Genomic DNA, 11,954 nt, shown 5'->3' on the forward strand with positions numbered 1-11,954 from the left:
TTGAAGACATAACCACTATTTTTTTTTACTTATTAAAATTTTGTTAAAAACTGAGACATAAACACACACATTAGCCTAGGTCTACAGTGGATCAGGATTATCAATATCCCTGTCTTCCACATCTATGTCTTGTCCCACTGGAAGGTCTTCAGAGGCAATAACATAACCCATGGAGCTGTTATCTCCTATGAGAACAGTGCCTTCTTCTGGAATACTTCCCCAAGGACCTGCCTGAGGCTGTTTTGCAGTTAACTTTTTTTTGTATGAGTAGAAGGAGTACACTGTAAAATAATGATGAAAAGTATAGTACAGTAAATACACAAACCAGTAACATAGCTCATTTATTATCATTATAAAGTATTATATACTATACATAATTGTATGTGCTACAGTTTCATGTGACTGTACGTGGTGTAGGTTTGTCTATACCAGCATCACAACAAACACATGAGTAATGCACTGTGCTATGACACTATGATGACTATGATGTCACTAGGCAACAGGAATTTTTCAGCTCCACTATAATCTTATGGGACCACCATTGCATATGCAATCCATCGTTGACCAAAACGTCATTATTCACCACATGACTAATTTACTCTTTTTATTACCTATATAATATTCTGTCATGTGGATAAATTGTGATTGACTTATTCAGTGTAATGTAGTGGTCAAGAGCAGGGGCTGTAGAATCTGACTCCAATATTTGAGTCCCAGCTCTGCCACTTACTGACTACGAGACCTCGGACAAGATTATTAACTTCCCAGTGTTGCAGTTTCCTGTAATAATAATGATTTTGGCATGCTAGTATTTGTAGCTCACTTGAGGCCTCATTTGCATATTTTCCATTAAAGGAAAATGTCATCGAGGAAGGTAGAGCAGGGAGGAGAGAGGAGAGCACCAGAAGAAGGGTGTAGTTTTAAATGGAGAGGGAGGCCTCAGGGTTGACACCACTCAGAAGATAACATCTGTGCAAAGACCTGAAGAAGGTCAGAACATAAGACACGCAGATACCTGGAGAAAGAGAATTCCATGCAGAAGCAAATGTCCTGAGGCAGGAGCATGCTTGGTTTATTGAAGGAATAGCAAAAAGCCCAGCATCCTACAGTTGATTAAGGAGGGGAGCATGGGATACAAAGTCAGATGGTGCAGAGCTTTGCAGGTAGAATCAGGGCCCTGTCGGAGTTCTGAGCTAAGGAGGGACATGATACAACAGATGTTTTGAAAGGATCACTTGATGTTATTTTGAGACTAGATTTTAAGAAGCACAGAACAGAAGCAGGGGCACTGTAAGGCTGCTACAATAGTCCAGATGGGAGATGAAGGCCATACTGGATCAGAGAGGTGGTGAGAGGTAGTCATATTATAAATATATACATTGAATAAAGAGATATTAATAATCTTTGCTGATAGGGTGTGGGATATGAGAAAAAGAATGAAGTCAAGGATGGCGCCAAGGTTTTGTGGACAGAACAAATGGAAGGATGGAGGTACCATTTGTTGGGATGGGAAGACTGTAGGGCAAGCATGTCTGGGGAGTTTGAAAGTCAAGCTGGAGATGGCCATTACACATCCAACTGGAGAAGTCAAGGAAGAAGTTACATGTTCACAACATGGCATCGGTAAGAGGGATCCTGGCTGAAAATCTCAGAGTAGCCAATGTATTCAAAACCATGAGATGGTATCACAACTTTATGAGTTTTCTGTTGTTCTCATAATAAATCACCACTAACTTAGGTGGTTAAAACAACACAAATTTATTATCTTACAGTACTAGAGGGCAGAAGTCTGTTGCAAGCCTAACTGGAATAAACCAAAGTGTCACCAGACTACGTCCCTTTCCGGAGGCTCTTGGGGAGAATCTATTTCCTGTTCTTTCTGCTTGTTACCAGAATTTGGTTCTCCGTGGTTGTAAGATTGTTATCCTCGTTTTCTTTCTGGCTATAAACTGAGGTCCTTTCTTAGCTTCTAGGGGCCACTACATTTCCTTGGCTTGTGTTCCCCTCACTCCATCTTCAAGGCCAGCACCAGTGGGTCAAGTCCTTACTTTATGTCTCTCTGACCTACTTTCCTTTCTCTTCTTCCACTTTCTAGGACTTGCATGATTACATTGGGCCCACCCAGATAATCCAGGACAATCCACATCTCAAGGCCCTTCACCTTGATCACATCTGCAAAGTCCTTTTTGCCACGTAAGGTAATATCGTCATAGGGTTCAGGGATTAGTGCACAGCCACAAACTCAGAAAGGGAATGAGTGTAGACAGTGACAGCAGGTCATATGAGTCTAAACCCAGGGATATTCCAGAATATAAAGGTTGAAGAGAGGAGAAAGATACTGGTAGAAAAAACTAAGGCACATCCCCTGAGTAGGAGAAAAAGAATGACGAATGGTGAATGCAAGAAGACAGGTTTCAAGGAAGGATGTGTCAATTGCTGCTGAGAGGTCAAGGAAGATGAGGACTAAGAATTGACCATTGGATTTAAAGACCTGGAGTTCCCTGGTGACCTGGACAAGAGCAGTTTCAATGGAGTAGTGGGGGTCATGCATGACAGGAGAGAATTAAAGACAGAAAAGGATTTTTCCAAAGAAGGTAGACAAATGATTAATGTACACATGAAAATATGTTCGACAATATTAGTCATTTTGGAAATGCAAATCAAAAGCACAATGAGATACCGCTTCACACTCACTAGGATGGCTTTAATTTAAAAAATGGACAATAACAAGAGTTGAGGAGGATGTGGAGAAATCCTCGCATATTGCTGGTGGGAATGTAAAAATAGTGAAGATGAAAGTGGAAAACAGGAATGAAATAATGAGAGGAAGAAGGACTACAAGAAGCTTTATGAAGGATGACCCAGTGGAATAAAGTGACTGGTCGAATGTCTAGAATGAATAAAACGGAGTCAAAATGAGTGAAATTAAGGTCCCCCGTGGATGCAAATCATGTTCTGTCACTTACACTCGGGAGAACTTGCATGAGGTACTTAACCTCTGGATTTCAGTTTCTCCACCTGTACAATGGGGATTTCTGCCTCACAGAGTTGTTGAAAGTCTAAATGAGAGACTCATGTAAAGCCTATTGAATGACAGTATGAATTATAATGTAAAGGGGCAACTGATTTGAGGATATGGGCGCTGATATCCCTGACATGGAGAGGAGAGAACTTGAATAAAAACCAAGGAAGAGAACATCTCTTCTCTGAATGCCTCATCGGTACCTGAGTACAACATCCCTCATTCCATGTCTTTCACCCCACCCACCAGGGCCCCATTGTCATTTAAGGGGTAATTCCTCTTTCAACCACCTGCTGTTCCATCACTAATGGACTCACCCTGAGTTGAGGCACCTGACTCAGGAGGCCAGGATCCGTGAGAGAGAAAAAACAGGACGGTATTCCCATCTGAATACTCCAGGATTCCAAGGTTGTATTAGTCCATTTGGCTACTATAACAAAATACCTTAGACTGGGCAATTTATATGTAATAGGAATCTATTTCTCACAATTCTGGAGGTGGAGAAGTCTAATATCGAGGCACCAGCAGATTCGGTGTCTGGAAAGGGCTTGCTTTCTACTCCATAGATGTCATCTTCTTGCAGCATCCTCACGTGGCAAAATGGCTAAAGGGACTCCACTAAGTCCTCAAGCTATTTTATAAGGGTGCTAATCCCATTCGAGGGACCTAATCACTTCCTAAGGTCACACCTATCAAAGCCATTGCATTGGGGATTAAGATATAACATGATTTGTGGAGGAACACGAACATTCAAACCATAGCAAAGGTCTTCAGTGGCTATGTGGTGAAGGGAAAAGACAGGAACTTTGGAATCATCCAGTGTTGGGTTTAAGGCTTTACTCTGCCACCAACTAGTTTGGGATGCCAGTTACCAATACCACCACTAATGTAAGATTAGAAGAAATAATTTTGCAAAGTGCCTCAGACAAAACCTGGTTCAATATAGGCTCAAAAGCCCAGTTTTTTGCCTTGTTTTTCCTGCCTTAGGTAGAATGGGAAGGTCAGCTGGGTGATCACATCTTACACTGCCTGTGGGGGGTGGGCTCCGTGGCTAGCGAGTGCACTAGAGCAGGCTTCCAGGAGTTGAAAGAAGAGACGGCAGCAGCGGGCAGGTGAGACATGCTCTTTATTGTCGGAGGGATGCAGCAGCGGCAAAAGCATGGCCAAGAACATGGCAAGCACTTATATATGGCTCAGAACAATAGTGGCAACGTGCCATGGAAAGCGTGATCACAGGGGTTCACATAGGAGATAACACCTTGGTTACATAAGTGTGTTGACATACGCCTCCTCGGAAGGCCGGCTGAAGACACACCAGCAATCATTTTAGTCTGGCCTAAGAAACCTATTGCCTATACAACTGGACTTCCCTTACACTGCCCCAGAACTAAAGGGCAGTGATGCCCAACCATGACCAGTCACATGGGAAGCCAGTGCAGAGACTGGCACACCGACAGCTTCTGCTCAGCCTGAAAGAGAAGAGGGTCCTCCCCTCCTCCCTCACCCATCAGCAGGCTCCTAGCATTGGCTCACAATGATCAAGCACTTAGCAGAGACCCTATTCAGACCTGTGCTTTCTGACTTCAGCAGTGAAGCAATTGAGCTCATCTGAGCTGTGGGGAACCAAGAGACCCAGGAATCTAGGCCACCAGACAAGCCACAGCAGCTTATGGTACCAGAGTCAGCCCATTTCTGTGTAAGAGCTGGGACCCAAACAGGATGCTACAAGGTGAGGACCCCTAGGGAGGGAAGAAACACCCGCACACTGTGGTGGAAGCTGCATCAGAGCCTCAGGCAATAAGAGCTTAATGGTGGGGTAAGAAGGTCACTAACTAGGACCTCGGGCCAGATATAATTGAGAGCAGTCCAAGGGGAGCCACGCCAGAGAGACTGTCAGCAGCTTCCGTGTGACATCTCCTTCTGCTGAGCCTGCATGGAATGGGAGGGCAGCCCAGAGGCGCCCCCCCGCCACAGAGGGTGCTTGTCTCCTTGACTCTGTTCTCCCACAGCCCCACCACCCTCCCGAGGGAGCCCCAAGTCAGTCCTGCAGGAAGATTCATGACTCTAACCCAGGGTAGATTGAGTCAGGTGCCTTACATAATATTGAAAGTGTTCAGAAAGATCGGATGTGGGAGAGACCATTTCCAAACCTTCAGGATTCAGGCAGCCTCCATGAACAATATCTTGGGAGGAGGCTTTGGACAGGATGGTCAATTCAACAGGCAGAGGTGAGGGTGAGAAACAGGGAGAGGAAACTGTCATTTCAGGCACAGGGATGCAAGTGAGAAAGAAGAGGCTGATGTAGGGTATGGAGCCAGAGTGAATACACGGGGCCTGAGGGGCAGTATAAGCAGAGGCTGGAGAGGCTGAGTCAGACCTTCCCACTAGCTTCACCATCAGAGCCCTCAGCAGCCCTCACCAAGGGGGTAAGGAAATACTGCACATCCGTTCTTACTACTAACTGCCCCTATGCCAGGCCAGGGGAAGACCTGAGGCTGTTTTCCTAAGACAATCCCCAAATTTGACCTCTTAGGGTCATTCTCTGAGAAACAGAAGGCTGGGAAGGGCTTCAGATACTGCGAATTTCTCTTTCCACTCCACAGGAAGATAACTTTGGGTCCACGGGCTAAGGCTGAGGCTTAGGTTCAGATTAGCACAGGTGAAAAGGAAGACGGCTTTGGTTGACTTGCATAATGAGCCCTAGACACTCCCCACAATGTGCACACCCATAAACACACACAAACACATTGCTCAACACACCCAAAGGAGGCCTGCATGAGATCTGCAAAGGAAGCCTTAGGCCAATCCCTTTGGGGGATTCCACCCACCAATTCTGCCTCCTTTGACCCCAGCTTAGCTGGTAGAACCCAGGTCCTAACTCCCTTCTCTTCAGCATAGTCAACACCTCTGCACAGCTCCGATACCTGGACTTGTATTCTCAAAATTACACACATTAGCGACACAGCAGAAGTGGTGGGGATTTGCCATGGGCACAATCAGACAGGGTCCCCTTGGAATGATTTTAGAGAACAACAGTCAGGAACCTTGTGAATGACAGATGAAGAGCCCTCACCGGCAGGGGTGAGGATCCTGACGGCGAGGACAGCATGGGGAGGTGCCACAAAAGGTAACCAGGCCATGAGTACCCATAGAGCTTATGGTTGCAAAGTCAGGCTAACATAGACCAGGGGCAGCTGGAGCTGAACTGCAGCTGGGAGAGGCAGGTGTCTGCAGGCTTGAGGCTCAGAGCACAGGTGTCCCAGTGGTGCCGATTCTCCTGCTTCTTCCAATTAAATGATATTCATGGCCCGGCCTGAGTTATGGACCTCACTATAGACAGTAGCCACAGGCCCCTTTTCTTCCACATGTAGTTCACCAAAGCCCTGGAATGCAAGACAGAGGGGTCCTGGAGCAGCTGAGGGATAAAGTGGCCCCAGAGAGACCTGCAGAGTCAGTGCTCATTGCCATGCTCTCCTTATGAAATTCCCCAAAGTGCAAAGCATTGCGTTGACACCAGCTACAAATTTTTGTTAGTAAATGGTGTTGATTGTCCAGAAATACATGAACAGGCAACAGGGCCAGAAGTGGCAGATGCCTCAGTTTGGAAGCCCAGGGCTGGGCACTGAGGGACCTGCAAGGGTCCAGGATGGCCAGTGGCCCCAGCCATCACCTTGTTCTTACCCACCTGAGACTCCTGCTTCATCAGCTCTTTATAGTAGATGCCACCATCTTCAACCCTGTGGTCCTCCAGTAACTGGGCACCTGACCACACACAGACAATCCTTAAATCTATGCCTTGGAGACGTGTATCCCTCCCACTGCCATGAATGCCAAGGCCATGGCCACACACACCATCCCATCTGCAGGAGACCTTCCTGGCAGCCACATTCAGAAGAAAGGGGACCAAGTTCTAGTGGAGGAGGGGAGGTATCTGGGCCTGGAAGGAGAAGTGCAACCTGCCTCTTCCTGGTTCCATCTCCTTCTTCTTCCCACATATCTTCCAAAGGTATGATATAGCTCCCAGGGTCAACATCAAAACCACAATAGACCTTAGCACGCCTGGCAGCAGGCTAGCCACGTCCGGTCCATGTGAATCTGTTTCCCTCATACAAAGAATGAACAAAATTAAGGCAGGAGAGAACTTGAGATACCCATTTCCAAGGGGAGACAGAAAGAGGAAGCGGGTGGAGGGGCACGAAGGGGTCTGGTGCAGAAGCTGAAGAGGGAGGACCATGGCAGGTCCATTCATTCAACCAGACACCAAGCTGTTGCTTGTGCCAGGGATGCTGAGATGAACAAGACAATGTCCAGGCCCTAAGGTAGCTCATCACATAGGAGGGAAGACTAAGAAAATAGCAACTGCCAGACAGAGGAACCCTGCTGCAACAGAGGTTGGCACCTTGTGCTAGGGCTTCGGGAGAGCCTCCCAGAGGAGGCGTGGGTAGACTGAGTCTTGAGGGAGGAGTAGGAGTTTCCAGATATTCAGAGGGGGTCACTCTAGGAATGAGGAGCACCATGTTCAGGAAATGACTGTGTCAAACACCAACCCTGGGAGTTGCCAGCACCCCCACTGTGGCAGGGGACGGGAAGACAGGGAGGAGGGTCAGAGGGAGGTAGGAGTCTGTGCCCAGAGGACCTTGTGGCTATGCTAAGTGTTAGCTGAGACTCCAGGATGGGGTCAGGGGAGAAGGTCACAGGCGGTTTTAAGTGACACTGACACATCAGACCCTCCAGCAGCTCCTGGAGGAAGAGAAGACGGGGCTGCACACAGGGTCCCAGTCATTCATTCATTCCAGGAACACTGGTTGTCAGCAAACTTTGCCAGAAGCTGCCTTGGCACAGACATTCAAAGGAAAACAAGACACAGCCTAGCCCTCAAGGTTGTCCAGTCCACAGAGGAGACCAAGACACAAATCCATCATTACTGCTCAGTGTGGGGAGGCCACGGACAGCTCCCTAAGGAGGTGGTGCCTGAGGGCAGGACAGGCTGCGTCACTTGCAGGCCCTGTGAAAAATGGAAACGGGGAGCCCTTATTCAACCTGATTAACAGCAGAATTTTAAACCAAGACCGTTCAAAATGGGGCCCTGTGCCACTACCCAGTCTTCACCCCACGAAGCCTGCCTGCCTCAGGGGACTCCTTCAGTAGCAGTAAGACAGGAAGGGAAGGACATGGGACTAGGGACGGCTGATGGGAGAGGACACAGCATGTCCAGAAGCTCCAGAAGCTCAGAATCTTGCAATGGCAGGACATGTTCAGGGAACTACAGCCAGCACATTGGTGTGAAGTGAGTAGGTGAGGCCAAAAATGTGGGCAGAGGAATATCTAAGATCCGAATCCTACAGGGGGTGGCTGGAATCAGGTTCCCACAGATGACACAGACAATGACATAATCCCATCTGCTTTCCCCAAAGCCCACTCTGGACGTCTGGTGGAGGACAAGGGGGGGGGAAAAGCAACAAAAAAACGCAACCCGGAACAACAAGGACATGGTGAGTGGTTGGGAGAGGACAGCACAGATGGGAGAGAAGATAAAAGGCAGAAGTGAGGTGACCGGGACTCCCAGGCTTCTGAGTAGGTGACCAGGTAGACATTGATGCTTATACACATGGCAGGGAGAAAACCCCAGACCCTCAGGCCCCAGTACTGCTTGAGCTCTGGATGTCCCTTCCCACTCACCTTGGACACAGATGTCCCCAAGATCTTTGGTAGCAGTTTTCTGGTCCATGTGGTTGCTGACCACACAGGTAAAGCTGGCATCGGGTTGGCTCAGGGGCAAACTCACAACCAGGCTCCAGGAGTTAAAGGCTTGTCCTGGTGTCCCTCTCTGTTCCAATTCCCTGAGGAGGCCCCTGCTCTCCCAGGTCACGTTAAGGTCCCTTATGGCCCCTGGAGCCCTGCACTCCAGGGTGACATTGCACCAGCCTGGTCCGATGGATGGTGACTGAGCCAGGATGTGGGGATGGGGCACGAGCTCTGGGACAAGAGGGGACAAAAGAAACAGCCTCCTTTGTAGAGAACATTACACATCGTACACTGTAATCGTTTTCTCACAGAAGCCATGGCATGCACCCTGTAGGGAAAGTGGGTGTGTTTTACAGATAAAACACAGCTGGTCTAAAGCTAAACACTGAGCAGATGACAAAAAAGGGAGTCCCTGAGTTCAGCTCTGTGAGGCTTCACTAGATTGAACAAGTCCGAAAAGTCTCCCAAAGCAAACAAAGGCTGGACTCCACCTACTCAAGCCCCATTATTTCTAAGAAATTGGGGTCTTTCCTGGAAGGGGAAAAAGTCTGGAGCAGAAGGGCTTGTCCCCTGCATCTCTAGCTGAGACCACGCCTGAGACTGCACAGCCCTGTGGGGCAGGACTTCAGGCCAGCTCTGGGAGGCCACAGAAAGCCCCATGTTCCTGAGAGTAGACACATTGGTGGGAGATGCAGTGGCAGCGACAAGGAACGACATCTCCAAGCGTGGTTAGAACATGCCACTGAACTTGAGGTACAGACAGGAAGAGAAGAGTCAGATGTGTAAGCCAGTCTTAGAAAGCACATAGGACCTAACACTGCAAACTCGCTCTCTCCATAGCAGGATATTTCCCTATGCACAGAGGAACTTTAGGGAAAGAAAGTCTTGGGTAAACAGGTGTCCTAAGCAGTGTTGCACGTGAACATTCTACTATACCTGTCAAGGCTTTGAGAGCTGGGTTTGTAGAGTGCTGAATGAGTGTGGGGCTGTGGCTGAGAGAAGAGGGGATAGGGAGGACTCGATATGTGTGGACTCTCAATTGTGGTAGACAGAATAGCGGGCCCAAAGATTTCCACATTCTAGTCCTGGCAACCTGGGAATAGGTTAGGTTACATGGCAAGGGGAATTAAGGTAGCAGATAGAATTAAGGTTGCTTGCTAATCAGCTAACACTGAAATAGAGAGATTATTCTGGATTATCCAGATGGGCCCGATATAATCACAAGAATCCTTAGAAGTGAAAGAAGGAGGGAGAGGAGGGGAGAGGAGTCGACAAGGACTCAACCCACCGTTTATGGCTTTAGAAATCGAGGAAGGTGGCCACGGCCAAGGGAGGCAGATAGCGCCCAGCAGGTGACAAAGACAAGAACATGGATTCTCCCCTGGAGCCTCCAGAAAGGACACAGACTGCCAACACCTTGATTTTAGCCCAGTGCAACCTGTGTCAGACTTCAGACCTGCAGCATGCTGAAATGATAAATTTCTCTTGTTTTAAACTGCTAATTCATGGTAATTTGTTCTAGAAACAATGAAAAACTACTACACTAATTAAGCAACATTAGTCCTGGAAAGGATGATCAACATTATTGGAATAATTGCTATTTCACCCAATTTCCATTTCCCATCCCAAAACACTGAAGTGATTTTCTCCCCGGTATCAATCTCAGCTCTGGTCTCCATCTCTGGTGTCCTCACTTGCTCTGTTTTCAGGGGAGACGGTAGAGTCTGAAAGCTGTGTCTGAATGGAGTCCCGCAACATGGGGCCAGTGTGACAAAGGAGGAAGTAAGCCATGGGCCATGGGCTGGAGGGAGGGGCTGTCACTCACCATAGACAGTAAGGTGGAAAAACTGCATAACTTCTCTTCCTTCCATTAACCTGGCTTGAGCTCGGTACTGCCCACTGTCCTCAAGGGTCAGGTTCTCAATCTTCAGGGAGGACAAGCTGGGCACCTGGACCCTCTGCTGGAATTTGTCCTGGAGGCTGAACCAGGTTGGAGCCTGGATGCCTCTCTGGATTCGAAACATGACTCTGTAGTCTGACTCAGGGGTAAAGCTCCAGAAGACCTCCTCCAGCTCAGCTTCCAGAACTGCTCCTGCCTTCTTGGTCACATCAAACAAGACAGACTCTCCTCGGATCCCCTTCAGAGGAACGTGGGCTCCGGAATCCTTAACTGCAGAGCCGTGTGCCCCAGAACTCTCAGCCACAGCACTGCAGACACCTGGGGCATTGGAAACAGGAAATGGGAGTGTGTTCTCATCAAGAACAAATAAGAGAACCACGGAACTTTTCGTCTTAATCAAACCCATCCAAAATTCTTCTTTCTAGGAAGGCAGCCGAGTACAATGAATTGGAAGTAATTCTGGGATCAAGTCTGGTTCTCATGGAGTATAACCTTGAACAGGCTAAACTGCCTAACCGTCAGTTTCCTTACTATCCCAAAATGATAATACGAATTAAATGAGATCATAGATCAAAAGAACCTGGTACATTTTATGGCACATGCTAAGTGCATAAATGTAGGAGGCAGCTTCTAAAGTGTCTCCCAAAGGTGTCTCTCTCCTTCTGTGGACATCAGTGTGTAATCCCCTTCCCTGGAGTGTGGGCTGCACCTGGTGACCTGCTTCTAAGGAATGCAATGCAGCAAAGTGATTGGGCACTTTTCAGTGTCTAAAAACCCTAGAGGTCTAGTTTCTCCTTCCCTCACAATGAGACCCAATCACACTATATCTTCATAACTACTTGGGGAAATTTTTTGATGACTTTTTCCAATGCGATTTTTTTAATTTATTTAAAGATGCATCTGGTAATATTTATTAATAAAGAAGAAAAAAACACCAACACGAATTTAGTCTCCAGCCCTGCTCCCCAGGATGCATGGGAGGTGAGGTTACAGACATATTTGCCAAAATCTACGGTTCCCCCAGTCAGGGGGCACGTTCTTGTGGGAAGGGGGGCTGTTATGGATTGAATTGTGTCCCTCAGAAAAGATATGTTCAAGTCCTAAACCCAGCACCGCAGAAGGTGACCTTGTTTGGAAATAGAGGCTTTGCAGATACAGTCAAGTTAAGGTGAGGTCATTAGGCTGAGCTCTACTCCAATATCACAGCATCCTTATGAAAAGGGGAAACTTACACACAAACACCGACATGCACAGTGGGAAGCCGATGGGAAGACACACAGGGAGGAT

The 11,954-nt window shown here is 47.7% G+C and overlaps 1 protein-coding gene across 1 annotated transcript in view; it reads right to left on the reverse strand.

Annotated features, from left to right (window-relative positions):
• Positions 1 to 7,700: 7,700 nt before the first annotated feature.
• Positions 7,701 to 11,954, reverse strand: part of LOC105821723 (SLAM family member 9-like) — a 5,842-nt gene continuing 1,588 nt past the window's right edge. Inside the window, exons 2-4 of the mRNA XM_012658489.1 lie at positions 10,593 to 10,985; positions 8,702 to 8,998; positions 7,701 to 7,762 (exon numbers count right to left, since the gene is read on the reverse strand). Of these exons, the coding sequence (XP_012513943.1) occupies positions 7,701 to 7,762; positions 8,702 to 8,998; positions 10,593 to 10,985 (752 nt within the window). The remainder of the gene's footprint in view (positions 7,763 to 8,701; positions 8,999 to 10,592; positions 10,986 to 11,954) is intronic.

This window comes from Propithecus coquereli, unplaced genomic scaffold (assembly GCF_000956105.1).
Source record: "Propithecus coquereli isolate 6110/MARCELLA unplaced genomic scaffold, Pcoq_1.0 Scaffold59, whole genome shotgun sequence".
Classification (NCBI taxonomy): domain Eukaryota; kingdom Metazoa; phylum Chordata; class Mammalia; order Primates; family Indriidae; genus Propithecus; species Propithecus coquereli.